At 36.4% G+C, this 17,914-nt stretch overlaps 2 protein-coding genes across 5 annotated transcripts; one reads left to right on the top strand and one right to left on the bottom strand.

Moving 5' to 3' along the window:
- Nucleotides 1-206: 206 nt before the first annotated feature.
- Nucleotides 207-5,959, bottom strand: LOC105040137 (large ribosomal subunit protein uL18c). The gene is made up of 3 exons (XM_010916537.3): nucleotides 5,582-5,959; nucleotides 1,824-1,985; nucleotides 207-705 (listed from the first exon to the last, which is right to left on the bottom strand). Exons 1-3 carry the CDS (start codon nucleotides 5,942-5,944, stop codon nucleotides 556-558), a joined length of 675 nt encoding a protein of 224 aa, XP_010914839.2. The 5' UTR covers nucleotides 5,945-5,959; the 3' UTR covers nucleotides 207-555.
- Nucleotides 5,960-6,047: 88 nt separating this feature from the next.
- On the top strand, nucleotides 6,048-8,101 carry LOC105040136 (uncharacterized). Of its 4 annotated transcripts, none has more exons than XM_029263030.2 (6): nucleotides 6,048-6,247; nucleotides 6,411-6,522; nucleotides 6,726-6,786; nucleotides 6,866-7,003; nucleotides 7,435-7,508; nucleotides 7,627-8,101. In XM_029263030.2, the coding sequence occupies exons 3-6, from the start codon at nucleotides 6,754-6,756 to the stop codon at nucleotides 7,763-7,765; spliced, it is 384 nt and encodes a 127-aa protein (XP_029118863.1). In that variant the 5' UTR covers nucleotides 6,048-6,247; nucleotides 6,411-6,522; nucleotides 6,726-6,753; the 3' UTR covers nucleotides 7,766-8,101. The 4 variants fall into 4 exon arrangements, with proteins under 4 accessions (XP_029118863.1, XP_010914838.1, XP_073106817.1 ...); XM_010916536.4 differs by having other exon boundaries at nucleotides 6,723-6,786; XM_073250716.1 differs by having other exon boundaries at nucleotides 6,048-6,290.
- Nucleotides 8,102-17,914: the final 9,813 nt, after the last annotated feature.

Below are 17,914 nucleotides of genomic sequence, written 5' to 3'. Positions count from 1 at the left end.
AGCGCGGGAAACCGATGGATCCGCCAGCTTGTAAAAAATTTTCAGCAATTCTACTTGGGATAACAAAGTAAGACTCCAGTACTTCCAAGGCATCGTCACCACCCACCGTGACGGAAAAGGCATTGCCAACTAAATTGTATTTGCCCAGTCCCGTCTTTGATGGTTACACATCTCAGTCTGGTGAAGAGCACACAACTAACAAGTCGTTTTGCCACTCTTTTTGGGTTGACATGATAGAAATTAAAAGTTTTCACAGACAGCAACATTTTTCAACCGTCACCTGCTTAAAATAAGTCCAGATGTACTCCAGCAAGGACCTCTACAATACTTTGGATTCAATTCTCACACACACAAAAAGGAAAGTTTGCAAACAAATTGAACTTCTTTAGACTTGAACAACCAAAAAAATATCATGAGTGGGCTCCACGACACAAAAATATCTGATCAAGTGTGCACCTGACTTGCAGGGTAACACCTCCTACCATTCTGGCTCCTCTGGTTTTATGAAACACGAAAGAAGACATTTCTGGTAATCTTCCCACCATTCACTGGGATTTAGAACTGAAGACCATTCTCTCGCGCAGCGTTGGCTAGTGCTTCCATGCGCCCATGATATAGGTAACCACCACGGTCGAAAGCCACCTTGGTGATCCCTTTTTCCAAGCAAGACTTGGCAATGGCTTCACCAACCTTCTTTGCCACCTCCTGGTAATCAAGAAAAGAGGAAAATGAACTTTCGTTAGAAAATCAAATTTAAAGCACTAATGAGATCATTTAATCTGCATTTCCATTACACAAACATATCATTTCCCATTAAAAAGAATATAACTTCTTTTTTTTTTTTTTTAACAATACAGTGCTGCGAACATGATGAGATTAGTTTTTAATTGGTTTGTCGAATATCTGGTTTCAGATGAATTTTCACTAAATCAAAAATCAGCTTGCTCCTTTGTTAATACTATTTTCAAGTCCAAAGGTTGACCATGATTGCAAGAGCCAACCAAGAAAGAAGGCTATCCTACCTGCCAACCAGCCTTCTAGGTTTCCAGGCAAGACTCCCTTTAGTCCAAAGATTCTTTATAGAACCAAATCAAAGGGTTGACGCTAGGTAGAAAGCTAGCCGGACACAAACTTCTAGAGATCAACTTTGGCCTGTAGACCAATTCAGAGAATAGAGTTGAATAAGCGTTGCTTTATTATAGTTTGAGAGCCTGGTGGTGTAGGTTGGCTCCCCCCCTTGATACCTGATTGGATGGTTTATTTTAGGGAATGTATACCACCATGTGAGTCTAGCAATTGAACTGCACTACAGTCAGAAGTGGTAAATTCTAGGCATTTGTTTCCTTGTAACCAAGCCTGAAGTAGAAGAACTTGGCTTCCCACTTACAGCAAAAATACTGGCCAGGGGAGCTTCAAAGTATAATTTCTGTGAGTAGCACATTCAATAATGCTTTAATGCCATCGTACTCATTCCTTACAAAATGGGCCATTTAAGCAGTGTTAAATGATGGTATCACCACTAATAATTTAATGATGATTTTAGTGCTTTTTTTTTTTTCCGATACTTTTAACACTAATATGGAAGCAAATACACCCTTGGTATAGGCAAGAGTATGTGTTTCTCACAACTCTTAATACTGACTTTCGTGAATTTCTGGACTGCTGTATTTTGTAATCTATGCATTATTAAAAGATGTGGCTATTTATAAAAAAGAAAAGTGCAGCAGAAAAAGAATCTAAAGAGAACACTATACATTCTAATAGCCTAAAATGAAAAGACTACACAGTATATAAATGCTTTCCAGGATTACTCTAGAACTTACAATTGTGGGTCCCGAAGTGTACTCAACTTCCTCCAATACAGATTTCTGCATCGTTGAAGCTGAAGCCAATGTGTGCATCTTAGTATCATCAATCACTTGCACATATAGATGCTTATTGGAACGGAAAACACTCATCCTCGGCCTTTCTGGGGTACCCTCAACCTGAAAAGTAGAAAAATACAATAATTTGGAGGAAAATACAGCATCATCGATACCAGCAAGGGGGAAAGAAAAAAAATGAAAAACAAAGGTCTGGAGAGGACATTTGGGAAATGATGCATAAGTTTATCCTATGAAAAGAATTAAAACATTAAGCACACTAGGCATCACTGGAAATATTTAACACACTGTATATGTTAACAAAAATCAAACTGAATTGTTGATGTGATATAAAGCAATGAATGCATGAAGCACAAATCTGAGGAAATAAAAAAAAAACTGTACCAAGTGCACAATCAAAAGAAAATGGAAAGGAAGTTAGAAATGGGGAAAATGGCTTTAGTATTCAGAAGACTCCATTTTCTTCAGAACACTGTCACATCATAGTCAGCCTCATGCTATTTCAGCCTCTTTCAATCGAGATATAGATCTGGGTCCTGCCTATTTGAAGCCATCTCAATTCACATATGACATCAAACTAAAAATGATGTGAAACCTGGGTACAATGCCATACGTGGTTGATGAGACGAGCTTAGAGAAGTTTATGATGGCTCTTGAAGAAATATGCAAATTTGCACTGAAACCTAGAATACAGCAGAACCAAATATGGATCAGGATTGTGGATGATTGATGGACTAATGATTGATGGAAGTGCATCTAAGATCTGCATTTGCACATGAGAGAGAGAGAGATGATATGCAAATAGGACGTGTGAACAATTGCTATACTCCAACTGACAACAAGAATAGCAAGATTTTTTTTTTTTTTTTCCTGGCATATCTCCAATGAAGTGGACATAGGCATATTGTTTTCAGGGTATAGCCATTTAAGTACAAAAGAATGCTATTGTTACTGTAACTTCTAGTGCAAATATTTTTTAAAAGCAGAGAATTTGCTCAAGATTAACTCAATGTAAAAGAAGGGTGTCCCCATGTACAAGGCTCCCTCCACTGTGGGGTCGCAGGAGGTTCAGATGTACACAACGTTACCATCGCATGTGGGTAAGCTGTTTTCATGTTTCAAACCTATGACACCCAAGTTACAATGGAGCAATCTTATCATTGTGCTAAGGCTCACCCTCTTAAGACCCACCTAATGTGATCTAAGGTAACAATAGACATGGAGTGCCTAAAGAAACTTATTGATTAGCAGTAAATAAATTACAAAAGGAAGAAGATAAAGAAGAGAAAAAAAAAAAAAAGTAAATCACAAAGAACTCCATTCGGCCAGCATTAACTCCTTTCACTCCAAGCATCTTAAAAAACTTTCTCACATGCATTTTTCTCCAGGACAAGAGGTACCCAGGCCCTCAACGTTCTCTTCACCTTTCTGATCAGATCCAACTTATAATAGCCGCTCCTCTAAAAATTCGATTGTTCCTCTCTAGCCACATTATCAAAAGTTGTTGTGGCTATCCACATATCCCAGCCTGACCACCTATATTTCTCGATCCTCTTATTTCTCCAGTGACCCCAAAAGCCCTCCGCTTCCTTTAGAACAAACCCCATCTTTAACAGACATCAGAATTACTTCCACATGCCAGTAGCTGAAGGGCACCTCAGGAACAGATGACAAACAGTTCCGCCTCCTTTCCACACTAAACAGACGCGGGTCAATTCCATCTTATATTTATACCATTGTTTATTTAGTCTATTTACCTTTGCATATTTAGCATTATGCTGACTAAGTTTGAGGAATGACATTTTCCAATCCTTTGATCATCAGGATTGCATATATTAGGTAGAAACATCTAATCTATAACCGTATTACATGTGTAAGAATCTTAGTTCTACATATAGTTGTCAGACTAGAATCCCAAACTTAAATGACAGGAAAAATGTCTGATCATGTATATGTGATCAATGGTATGGAGTTTTGGCCCAAGCAAAGCAGTTTCTCTCTTTCTTCCTCTCTCTCTGCCAAAGTCCTCCTATGCTTTATTAAATAAGGAAAGAATGAAAAAATACAACCACCTCCATAGAGGCAAAACAAAGAACTAGCAAATGGTCACAATTCAGGTACCAGCTGAGAAACACCAGACCACCCAAAAAATTAAACTATAGCTCTTGTTTACCATTACAGCAGATACGCCATTACTTCAAGACAGAAAGAGCCTTAAATAAGATCCTTGAGTACAACCTGGATCAAGGAATACCCTGCTGTTCCTATCTTTCCACAATTCCATCATAACACGAGCACCAAGAGTTCCCAGAAACCTTGAAGGTTAGCTGGGACTATCTTAGCTTTCCCACCCATCTAAAAGGCACAGATAGAAGAAGAGTTGGTAATATTAGTCACGGTACTTAAAACCTCCTTCCAAATCCCTCTAGCAAAGCTACAACGTATCAGAATGTGCCCTATTCTCTCAGACTGAGCCCCAAATAACCTACATTCTGCATTGATGGCTCATCCTTTCCTGGCAGGGATTTCAATTGTATTTATCCCTTTTTTTGGTTGCCAACCCAATAAAAATTTGAATCTTCTGAGGAACTGCTTCTTTCCAAAGGCCAGCAAAGGGGAATTTAAAGCCACCTAGTTTTTTTTTTTGAATGAAATAAGAGAGGTAAAGATACCTCCCGCCTAAAGTTTTTTTTTTATTTATTTTTTTTAGAAAAAGCAATACAAATTAAGAGCACCAGTATTAATGAGGTGGTAGAGAGTTTTGGTTGAGAACAGAGAATCTCTCTTCAATCCTGACAGATCCTTTCTTTCAGATGGAGCCATTCAATCACCTCAGTGAGTTGAGAATATTCCTCCTCATGAGAGGTGTACATAATGGCCTATACAACTTGATATACCGCGCTTGCGAATATTTCAACAACTAGGAGCTAACAGAAGCATTGATCTTCATATATGACCGGAACAAATTTTGGAAAAACTATAACAAAGGAACATCGCCCAGCCCAGGGTCCTCCCAATACCTGATAGACTCGCCATTACCCAAGGAGAACGCGACCCCAAAACCTGATAGACTCACCATTACCCAAGGAGAAGGCAAGTGAATTCCAGAAAGAGCCCGCAGCTTTACACACATCCTCCCAAACTGGTGACCATAGAGCGGAGCCTTTACTTCCCTTTGATGTGAATCTCCTCTTCATGTAATAGTATTCTATGATAATCTTCTTCCATACAGCATCAGCTTCCACCAAAATACCACCTACACCATTTAGATAGGAGTGCTTTGTTCATGTGCTCCAAGTTCCGAATCCCAACCGACGTTCTTCCACCCAACCAAGCATGCGATCCCCGAAGCAGTCTCCTTTGAGTCATTTTGCCAAACATCCAACCACGCATGTTTGATCAAGTGTGCATGAAGCATTGATGTGGCCCCCAGCGGAGCTGTGGTTTCTTTTTGAGTCATTTTGTCAAAAACCGCTGGGTATCAATAAGCCCTAATTCTAGCTGGAGGCGTTACCAGCTTTCCTTATAAGAGATATAGGAACTGGAAATCGCTCGTTTTGTCGAAATAAAACGAGCTTCAGGCAGCAGGGCTACGAGGCAAGGAAATGAGGGCATTTTCAGTTCAGTTCAGTTCATTGCACTCTCTCATAAAACAATTGAATGAAAAGAAAAGGAAAACTTCTAGCATTACCAGTTACCTTCCTTCGGATGCGCTGGTGGCGGGCGGCGCGGTTCTCTCTCCGGGTCACTGCCTTGGCCTCGATGACGGGACGACGAGCAAGTGCCCAGGTCCTCGCAGGGGCGGGAAGGGGGAGGCGCTGCCCGCAGAGGAAGGTGCGGCCGCTCTCCATAAGAGTCGCAGCTGCTGTCGTTGCCGACGAAGGCGAAGCAACAAATGGCGAAGCAGAAAGGTACATCATGGATGCCTCTGTCCACCGCCTTAAAACTTGCCTTCTCGCTCTTTTTCCCTCTTCCCCAACCCTTCGAGTCCACCAGACCCACCTTATCTCTTCCACTCCGTTTGGTGTATTAATGTGGCAGATGAACCTCCGCTTGTGCATGCCACGTGGAGACGTTGGAAGAGATCAACGGCCAACGAATCCCTACTCCCTCACTGTAGAAATTCGGAGTGCCATCACCACAGGTAAGCTGACCTCCATTTTCCCTTCCTCAAAATAATAGTCAGATCTCAGAAGCTGGGCACTCCGCACCGGTGCTCCCGCCGCGCGGTTGGACTCTATATATACCGTCCCCCGTCTCCCCATCTCCAGTTTAAAATTTAAAGAACCAAGCCCCCCTTCCCCCATGCAGAGAGGGAGAGAGGGATCGTGGTCGTCTCCTGGCAATTTGCTCGTTTCTTTGCTGTAAATTTGATCTGAGATCTCTTGGAATTCGATTCTTTTACGGGTTTCTGATCTTATTCCACCATAAACTCTTTATTTTTTTTTTTTTTGGGGGGGGGGGTGGGGGGGGTGGGGTTCTTGATTGATCCATCGATCAAATTAATCGTAGATGAGTTGCTTTCAGGTAGATTGGATCTGAGAAGCAATCGATCGAAGCGGTCACATCCGATCTCTCATTTGCCGCCGCTGCTGGATAGACATTTATTCGTAATCGATCTCCAAGTTCGTTCCCAACGGTACTATCCCATCGTCTTCTCCGTTTTCCGCTCCAAATTCCTTCCTTTACACTGTCCGCTCTGCGGATCACGGGTGAGAGGCAGCGATGATCGGTCGCTGCTCTCGACCAAATTCCGGTGATAGGATTCGGTCTTACATCTACTTTGCTCGGCATCGTTCTGGAGAGTTGATCTCTGCCTTCTGTTTCCCCATTTGACAGCAGCGGTGGGCATCGCTCTTGCAGGCAGGTGATGGATGTCTTGCACAAGCGCATGAAATTGACGGTATCGATCTATCGATGCCCTCTCTCTCTCTGGACTTAGTGAAGGAGATCGCTTGATCTAATTCGTTTCTTGATGTCAGGAGGAGGCCGGAGGCGAGAAGGGAGGCGGAGAGGTGGCCGTGGACGAGACGACGAACATGGCGGCGGTGGCGGGATCGGAAGAGATGGAGCTCAACATCCAACGCATCTTGGAAAAGATCGACCACTTCACCCAGCAGGTATGTGAATAGGATTTCCCCTGTCGCGATCGATCAATGCCGATTCAGATCAGACGGCTCTGCCGGTCTTCTCGCCGAATAGATGGAAAGGTTTGCCGCCGAATTATTGTCCGTTCCCGCCCAATCACTTGCCGTCCGCCTATTTGGATGTGGGTGGTTCCCTCCCGCATTACGTGGTCCTTCGTGGTAGCATTATTACAGTAATATTTGATTAGTTTGACCATCGATGCCAAGAAGAAGGGAAAAAAAAAAAGGTTAACTCTGTTACAAAAGCAAATTATGTTCAAATTATCATCTTTTCATTCTTATTTAAGAAGAAGATTATTGGTCATGCCAAGTTTGATATGTCAGCATTTATAATAAGGTGGATGTGTCGTCTTAGAATTATGCATTCACAGTGTAAGAAACTAAGATGCATAATTTTGTAAAAGGTTTCTGACTTGCTAGAAGCGGTGAGGACATTATTCAAAGATCTGAGCAATGAATTCGAAGAGCGTTTGATCGCGTGAGTGCTTGTTTCTCCCTGTTCATACTCCAAAGGCCGTGCGTAATTCACTAACACAACCTTTTGTTCTTCTGTTGCTTTCTCTCTATTTCTTTTCTTTCGTTCGCCTGCTCCACAGAGTGCACAGGGAGCAGATGGACAAGTGGCAGGAGGAGATCAACGAGCTGCGCTTGCAAGATGCATCGAACGAGGCAGCCCGAACTCTCCTGCAGAACGCTCAGGATCATCTTCTTCAGAACGTCCGTGAGGACTCTTGAGGTGCGGGCATACGCAACAGAAAACCTTTACCTTCTAGGTGGTTTTGCTTACTCTGCAACCGGCTTTTTACCATGGAGGTGCAACCAACCCAAAAAGCATTCCAATCCTCCTGCTACTCCATCAGACGCTCGCAGCAATTTACATGCACGGGAACCCCATGAATTGAGCGGTTTCCTGCTATAGTATGGTTGAGACTAAAACAAATGTAGCACAAAAAATAACTGAGTTTTTGAGAGTCCATCTATCATGGAATATAATATGCTCTATTTGCAGATATACTTGCAAAACTGAAATTCAGGACTTCTACGGAAGAAAAGGAACTCTTCTTCTGGTACCATTTTCATGTTGGAATGTTAGATAATTTTAATTTCTGTTATATTTGGATCGTATTCTTATATTCATGCAAAAATAAAATTATAAATAAATCATATCTTACGTCATCGTATATACAATACAATGACCCATAGCCCCCAGAATGTCTGGTCTCCTTCCATGAGACATCTGATCTTCTCTCTCCTCATCTTTTTCCTTAATGTGGACAATCGTTTGGAATCAATCACACTTTTCTGAGTTGAAGAAAAGAACTAGGGCACCTTTATATTTATATCTGCACTTTTCTTGTTCCATCAAAAAATTAATTCTAATCAAAATTGACTTCCAATCCAGATTTGATTAGGAATAGAACTCTTTAATTAATTCAGCTTATTGTAATTGATTCAGTACATGTGACTAACCTAATGAATTACACTTGATTAAAGAATAATTAGATCACATTAAGAGTCAAATTCAATATTCTCCACTTGACCTATATTATCACTTAAAATAACTCATTGATTTTTTTTCAAAATATTTTACTTTAAAACAAATTATTTTAAATTTTCAAAAATAATAGTCCTGAATCAAAATTTTGAAAATGATTTGATGAGTGTGCATTTATTTTTAAAAAATTTGTCCAATTATCTATTTCTTGAAAGATCCTTTATATTTTGATTAAACAAAAATTATTAATATAGATCATAGCGGTTATATATCTTAATTGACATACTCTCTTCCATGCATCATGACATCAATAATTCTCACTTAATCCAATCTTATATACTAGAATACATAGGCTATTAAAAATCATAATGCCTATGATAATGGTTCCTCTGTTATGTCATATGAATGATATTTGTGTTTATTTTAATTTTGATAAAAGTCAACCATAATGTATACAAACAATAATTAAATAGAAACAATAGCAGTTATTAAACTATTACGAGATCTCAAAATAAATGTCTATTACAAACTAACTATTTCAATAACAAATGCCCATAACTTTTATATGCTCTTTAAAAATTTTGGACACTAAATTTTTAGTCAAAGGATCAGCTATCATACAAACAGTATCAATAAAATCAATAGACACCTAATGACTACTAATTCTCTCATTCATAGCAAGATATTTAACATCAATATGCTTGTTTGCATTGGTCATCTCGCTACTATTAGAGAAAGAAACTATAACAGAATTATCATAATAAATTCTCAGCAGCCTAAAAATAGAATCCATAACCCTGAGTCCTAAAATGAATTTTTTCAGCCATAGAATATGTGAGAAAGCCTCGTAGCAACTTATATATTCAGCAGACAACCATATACTGTTTTATGCTCTTTTATGAAATTGCTCCACCAGCCAGCAGAAAAATATAATATATTATAAATTTTCTATTATCAAGACAACCAGCATAATCTACATCTGAATAATCGATCATCTCCAATTGATCAATCATCCTATAAGTGAGCATGTAGTCCTTAGTCCCATGAAGATAGTACATTACCTTCTTGATAGCTTTTCAGTTGTCCATACCTGGATTACTCTGATATCTATCAAGTATTCTCAAAGCAAAACTAATATCAAGATGGATACATACTTAAGCATACCTCAGACTATCCACTGTAAATATATAGGATATATTCTTCATCTAATTTTTCTTAATCTCATTCATGTGATACTAAAATTTATTGAATTTATCATCCTGAATAATTGGCACTTCACTTGATAAGCATCTCGACATTTCAAACCTTTCTAAAATCCTAATAATGTAAGTCTTTTGAGATAAACTAAGCAATCTCTTACTCCTATCACGATAGATTTCTATACCAAGAACATAAGAAGCATGTTTCATATCTTTCATATCAAAATAATCAAAAAAAAAATTTTTGATTTCATGCAGAAGATCCAAATCATTGCTGGCTAGTAAGATATCATCCATATATAGTACCAAAAATATAAACTTATTTTCACCCATCTTCAAATATATATATTAATCAGTAATATTTTTCTTAAATCTGAAGGAAGTAATAATTTGATTAAACTTTAGATACCATTATATGAAAGCTTGTTTAAGATCATATATGAATTTCTTTAATTTACATACCAATCTTTTATTTTTCTGTACTGAAAATCCTTCAGACTGTTCCATATATGTCTTTCTTTAAATTTTCATTCAAGAACGCAGTCTTGACATCCATTTGGTGACTCTAAATCCAAATAAGCTACTAATGCCATAATGATTCTGAATGAATTCTTTTCAAAAATAGGAAAAAATATTTCATGATAATCAATGCCCTCATTTTGAGTGAATTTCTTTGCTATAAGTCTAGCCTTATATCTTTTGATTGCCTTTGGATTCCCATTTAGTTTTAAAAATCTATTTACAACCAACAGACTTAGATCCTTCAGGTAATTCGACAAGTTTTCAAACTTGATTTTTACTCATGAATTTTATCTCATCTTTCATAGCATCTAACTAGAGTTCAGAATCATCGCTATTCATGGCATCCTTAAATGAAATTGAATCATCCTTCATCCTAATATTATAATCACATTCTTGTAAGAAAATAATATAATCATCTGAAATGGCTGATCTTGTAATTCTAGTTGATCTCCATAATATTTCAGATTCAGTATCATTATTATGATTGTTTTCAATCGCGTCGGATTCATTGACAATCTGTTCGAAAAATGAAGTATCAACCACCTGTTGATGCTTCACAATCTTAGGTTGAACAGATTCATATGGAATATCTCTAGGTGCTACTGTAATAGGAAAAGATTCTCTTATTTTCTCTAACATCAAATTTCGTGGTTCACCACTCCTATTGTTTTTACCATCCTCAATGAATCTTGGTGTTTCAGTTTCAACAATTCTAGTAGTATGCGATAGACAATAAAATCTAAAATTCTTTGACTTTTCTGGATATCCTATAAAATACCAACTAACAATTCTGGGATCTAATTTCTTTTTTTATGGGTTATATAATCAAGCCTATGTAGGACAATCCCAAATATGTAAATACGATAAACACAGTTTTCTATCCGTCCATAACTCAAAAGGAGTTTTAGGAACAGCCTTACTAGATATCTGATTTAGGATATACATAGCGATTTTTAAGACTTCTTTCCATAAATTCAAGAGTAATAAAGAATTACTAATCATACTCCTCATCATGTTTATCAAGGTTCAATTATACCTTTCAGCCACATCATTTTGTTAGAAATTTTCTGACATAGTATACTATACTACAATGACATGTTATTCCAAAAATTTGGCAAAAGATCTAGGATTATAGTCAGATTCATCATATTTGTCGTAGTATCCACCACCCTTATTAGATCTCATAATCTTATTTTTTTTGTCTAATTGATTTTTTACTTCAGCTTTGTACACCTTGAAGGCTTCCAAAACTTCAGACTTTTCATATAATAGAAAAATATAATCATAATATAAGAAATCATCAATAAAGATGATGAAATATTTTTGCCCTTTAAAATAAAATAAAAAATAATCATAAATATCGATATGTATCAATTCTAAGAGTCCTTGACTTCTAGTGACATGCTTTTTATGACTTATAATTTGTCTTCCTTTAATGCAATCTATGCATATACTAAAATATAGATTCGATAAAATACTTTCCTTAATCAATCTAGTCATTCTTTCTTTTGATATGTAATATAATTATCTATGCCACAATATTGAAGAACTCTTATTTATAATATCACATTTCATTCCAACATTGACATTCAAAGTACATAAAGATTGTTCAAAAGAAGAATCTAAATTCATTTTATATAATCTATTACACAATATTCTGATACCAACCAAAATAGAATTTTTCATTAATTTAAAACTTGAATTCAAAAAAATAAATAAAAATTTTTTTAAATTAAATTTTGATAAAAAAATTAAATTCCTATATACTAAAAAAATATAAAAGACATCATGTAGATCTAATTGAAATCCGGTGTCTGTAATAAGTCTACAGGTCCCAACTGAAATAACCTTGGATTTCATTCGGTTCCCCATAAAGATCCACCATTCTCTATCATTTGGCTTTCGGATTGAAAGAAATGCATGCAATGAATTATAAATATGAATTGTAGCACCCGAACTAATCCATCAGGCATCACTACAAGAAATTCATGTATTAGCAATGATAAAAAAAGCCATCGCTAATAGTACTATTCACCGACATAATATTACAATCAAAAATCTTTTCATCACTAAAAATCGATAAATTATTAGCAATGACTTAATTAGTTATTAGTGATGGAAAAGCCATCGCTAATAATCTATTAGCGACGGCGTTAGTGACAGAGTGCATGCCATCGCTAATAACTAGTATTTTTTTTAATTTGACCGTAACTTTAGTAGCGATGAAAAATTTTATTAAAAATGGTATTTTGCTATTGTTAATAATATTAGCGATAGCTATAGCGACAGTAATTTTGCTGCCATTAATACCACCCATATTTCATCGTCCGCTCAATTTTTGACTTTTCACTTTCTCTCTTTCCCTTTCTTTCCCCCCACCGCCCCTCTCTTTACCCCTCCTATGGTCTCCCTCTGTCCCCCGCCACTGGATCCCATCTCCTCGAGCCCCCGACTGTCGGATCCCACTTTTTCAAGCCCCCGATCGCCTCCCGAGCCTCCGACCGCCTCCCACCTCCCCGATCCCCCGATTGTGAGCCCCCAACCTTCTCTTGCCTTCTCGAGCCCCCGTCCAACATCTCTCCTACCGCCTCTCCGAGCCCCCAGCCCACCTCCCACTTTTTGCCCCCCACCTTCCTCTTTCCTCCCCCTACCCTTCTTCCCCTACCGCACAGTGCCGCCTCCATGCCGCAATGTCATCTTCGTGAGTTTGGTGAGTATTAGCGACGGCGACGGCTGCATAGCGGTCGTCAAATATCGTTGTGCTAAGTTATTTATTTTTAAATTAATATTTATAAGATTTAATTAAATTAGATTTAATATTTAAATTAAATTAATAATATTCAATTAAATTTAGTTGAATTAGTTTAAATTAATAATATTTAATTAATTTAAATTAATAATATTAATAATATTATTATGAATAATGTTATTAATAATATTATTAATTTTAATAATATTATTATTAATATTATTAATTTTAATAATATTATTAATAATATTATTAAAATTAATATTATTCTTGAGAGGTGAAATTATTTCGGGAAGCTCTCTAGCAAGCCTGGGCCAGGGCATAGTTCGGACCTGATTTTTTTCTAAAATTATCAGGCCTAAGCCCGTCCCAAAGCTCAAAAAGAATTTTAGGGCTGGGCTCGAGTAGAGGTGGTGGGCTCGAGTAGACGTGGGGGGCTCGGGGAGCCTATGATGACTGTTTGTGCAAGATGCGCCTAAAGAATCTAGAGAGAGATTGATGGAGGTGATGCATTTCTGTTCTTATTGTTGTAGTTGTAGGGCAAACTTGGATGGTCTGTTATATCGCAGACAACCGCTTGTAGCCACCTCATGATTAAAGATGCAGAGAAACTTGCAATGCCTTATTTTTCAATGGTAGATCTAAGTCTTTTTCTTTTTCTCTTTCTCTTGTTACTTTGTTGGTCTCTGATTTAAGTACTATTTTTAAGTTTTTATTTTAATTTTTTTAAAAAAATTCTAATGGGTTTGGACTAGGCTCGGGCCTCCCAGAATCATGATACTTTAGCTGAAATATTTGAAAGATGTGACTTCAAATTACTGTAGATAAACTACTTTTAAGTAAACATGATGAATATAAGGGTAACATATCTTTGGAGGTGGTAAGATCGGGCATCAACTGTAGCAAGCTGATTTTTAAGTATAATTTCAAACTCTTTTGCATACTTATCATAAGAAAACTTACAATATTTGGACTTGAGATGCACACTTGAAAGACAGAATTAAGTCAACAAACAAGAAAAATTCAAACCTCCAAGATATTGCGCTCCTATCTTGAGGGTATTTGCATGTAAAGATCAATATTTTAGTTACTTATTGCTCATTCAACTGAGCTCATTGTCACAGCCATCACAGTAGGTAAGTCAAACAGCTGAGCTCATTGCCGCTCATTCAGTTTTAAATTTTTATATTTAAAAGCTTCACATAGTTAGATTTGAGTCAAAAAAAGGAGATATAGGGGTCAAAAATTAATCTTCCTATTCGATGGATGGAATGAAGGTGTCAATACATCCGTATCATCGAATGAAATATCTAAAAATAAACCGTTCGAGAATCGGAGGAGTATATCAAAATATACTCCTCCATACTGGTTGATATACTCCTCCATACTGGTTTAGACTTAAGACGGAAGGAATGAGTACAAGGGGGTTAAAATTCAATTTAACCATTCGATGGATGGACCGAAGGTATCTATAGCTCGGTATCATTGAATGAAATACGTAAGAATAATCCATTCGAGAATCAGAGCAGTATATTAAAATATATCCCTCCATGCCGGTTTATACTTGAGGCGTATCAATTACAATAGTTTTTCAGTTTCAATTAACTTAGTTACAGATCATTAGGTTATTGACACTCATAATTGTATAATTAATTCAAGAATTTATTTATTTTTATTTTTAAAAATTATAGATCATATCTTCTAGAGGATGGAGCTGTCACAATCGAGAAGAGAACTCTTGAAGAGAGAGCTCTCATACAGTCAGCTCGCTGGTTCTACTCCAGACATACCACATGATAAACTTTAATACTTTAGATATTTTTTTATATTATTTTATCTTTTATTATCTAATATAATATTCTTTATGATATCTTGATACTCTCAAATTTGGATGATGTGGGGTCACCAGTGATCCTATACTCACATGGAGCAGCGTCCAGCTCTCAGAGTCGACAGTATGGTGGACCCGTCCGGCTCATGGCACCTCCGACTCGCCCGAAAGATAAAGAGCTTGTCTACATTTAGAGTCGCTCGTAAGTATTACATCTTCACTGAATATGTTTAAAATTTAGCTATTTTAGATACTAATATTTATTATTCCAAATCAATTTTGCAGTACATTTATGGAGTCTGGGATGCCTCATGTAGTTATCGGGATCATCTGGCAATTGATGCCGAAGTTGGTGAATGAGTTATCCAATTGGCCATCGAGGGCTCGTGATGCAGCCTGAGAGATGTTCCTGATAGGTCAAAAATATTTAATTTTTAAATTCGCAATAGATTTGTATTCTATTTATTAATACATAGTTGCTTGTACTTGCAGGGATACTATCGATTCGAGACTCCTCATAATGAGGAGGCTGGCCATCGGACCTTCGAGCAGATGGCCACGCGGAGGTTTTGGGATGGGCTGTACAGCTTTCGATAGTCCGTCATAGAGCACTCCAGTTCTGAGTCACCATCAGACTAAAAGTCTTATACAGATTATTAGATGCGGATGAACATATGGGAGGCCCTCTACGACCAGTGGAGTACTGAAAAGTACTCTGATAGACGGCAGAGAACATGATAGAATTGATCCACCTAGTAACATCTGATCAAGCACACTGATGGCTCCTTTGGCACACATGTTGGGCTGATAGATTGGTAAAAATTCTATATTTAAATTAATTTGATATTGAATTAATCATATATATATTTTAATTAATTTAATTTTATTATTTATTTATTGTAGATATGGCAGTTGGATCATGCACCAGGGTAGCTGCAGATATAGGAGGCTACACACCGATCTAGGAGGATTGATGATTATTTAGATCCTCAATCTCGACAGATCGTGATAATAACTTAAAATATTATTTATTAAATTTTTATATATGATGATATATATGGACTAATAAATTTTTGAATTGTATAGACGGATTATATGGAGTATCTTGTATCGCGGCACGACGAGGACCCGTCTTCTCAATGCCTCCTTGATCTCGAGGGATGGCTCAAGACCACCAAAGGGGTGAGTAAGAGCCGGATCATAAGATTCGGCCATAGCTTCGACCCTCCAGTAGCTTGATACTCCTCTTAGAGCTTGACAACCCAGACATGGGCTGATGCACATGTGGAGGAGGTCGTGCAGAGGCTTTAGAGCCAACAATCTTAGAGCTTCCGAGACGCCATCCGCGATACGGTCATTGAGATTCTTCAAAATCCACATCTATGGGATCAACTGGGCTCGTTGTCACAGCTATCATAGCAGATAAGTCTATTAATAATCTTTTTTACTTGTTTTAAAATTTTATATTTAGAAGCTTCATATGTTTAGACTTGAGTCTGGAAAAGAAATATAGAGAGTAAAAATTCAATCTAACCATCCAAATGATAGGCCGAGAGTGTCTATAGCTCCGTATCATTAAATGAAATGTATAAAAATAATATGTTCAAGAATCAGAGTAGTATATCGAAATATATACCTCTGTATCAACATATACACTTTCGTATCGAAACTTATTAATAATATTTTATTTTTCTTCATTACAAGATGCTGAGATATCTGGCTCTCATTCATCAGTTGCTGAAGAGGACGTACAGAAGCAAGAAAAAGATGAGGAGGATCTTACATGATTTTTTTTTGATATGTATGTAATTTTGATACTTATAGAGTAGTATAAATTTATAAAATTATATAATTTATATTTTTAATATAATATAATTAATTATATATTTATAATTATATTAAATAATTATTATTTTATTTATAACAGATTTTAAAAAATATTACTGCTTGTTAATGTGACTAAAATATATTTTAAAATATTTAATTTTAAATTTTTTAAAAAAATTAAAAATTATTAGTGACAGTATTAACGACGGTATCTGACCGTCGCTAATAGTTTTTTAATATTTTAATTAAAAAAATTAAAATTATTAGCGACAGCTTTTTGTTGCTAATACCATCGTTAATTATTTTTATTAGCAACAGTGAATTTACCGTCGCTAATAATAGTAATTAATGATGAGGTTATTTTCATCAGATTTTTAGCGATGGTAAAATGATTATTAGTGACGATTATTAGCCGTCACTAATAGTTTATTTTTTTTGTAGTGCATTAGAAGGAACATCAAGAAAATTGATTTTGACAAACACGTGGTAAGAAAATATTTTTTTTTCTCATAATTTTTTTTGATATGTTCCTCCTTGTTGTAGAAGAAACATTTCAATTTGAGAAAATCTTTCTTTATTGGATTGCTCCATCCTTTATTTTCTTTCTTCACTTTCTTTCTTTTAGAACGCTCCCCTAAAACCACGTGAATAACTAAAATTACTTTTTGTTTCAATCTCTCCTCCTCTTACACACACTAGTAGATGAGTTCATTCATTGATCATGATTTTTTATGTATATTATAGTAAATTTTAAATTGGATAAATTAGGATGGAAGAGAATTGAGAACAAACTGGACAAGAAAATTTTTAGACACTGTTATTCCCAAGTCATTCAATTTTTCAGCTATATCACGTATTTTCATAATATACTTTTGTCTTCTAAAAATTTTATCATATTTCATAGAGATTAACTTGTTCATTAGGATACCAACTAAGACTTTATTTGATTTGGTAAACTGCTATATAACTTTTTCTTACAACATCTCATTGATCCCTATAAAGTTTATTTAATAGCTATATCTATAGTAGCAAAATGGTTAGATTGCAGGCAGTGGTGCCATTTCATACTCTCAAAATTAAGCAAAGGAAGGGAATATAGTTGGACACTTGGCCAGAATAAATTCCCTCAGATGTTCCAAAACCCAAACCTTAAGGACTAAGGAAACATGGGGATAAATTGGGTCCATGTCCAACCTGTTGGTTTGGTAAATCATAATATGAAATTTTTTATAATCAATAATAATATAAAATATATAAGCAA

Source organism: Elaeis guineensis, chromosome 1, assembly GCF_000442705.2.
Source record: "Elaeis guineensis isolate ETL-2024a chromosome 1, EG11, whole genome shotgun sequence".
Lineage (NCBI taxonomy): Eukaryota > Viridiplantae > Streptophyta > Magnoliopsida > Arecales > Arecaceae > Elaeis > Elaeis guineensis.
Note: the sequence above shows the minus strand (reverse complement) of the source record. Positions and strands in the feature narration are given on the sequence as shown.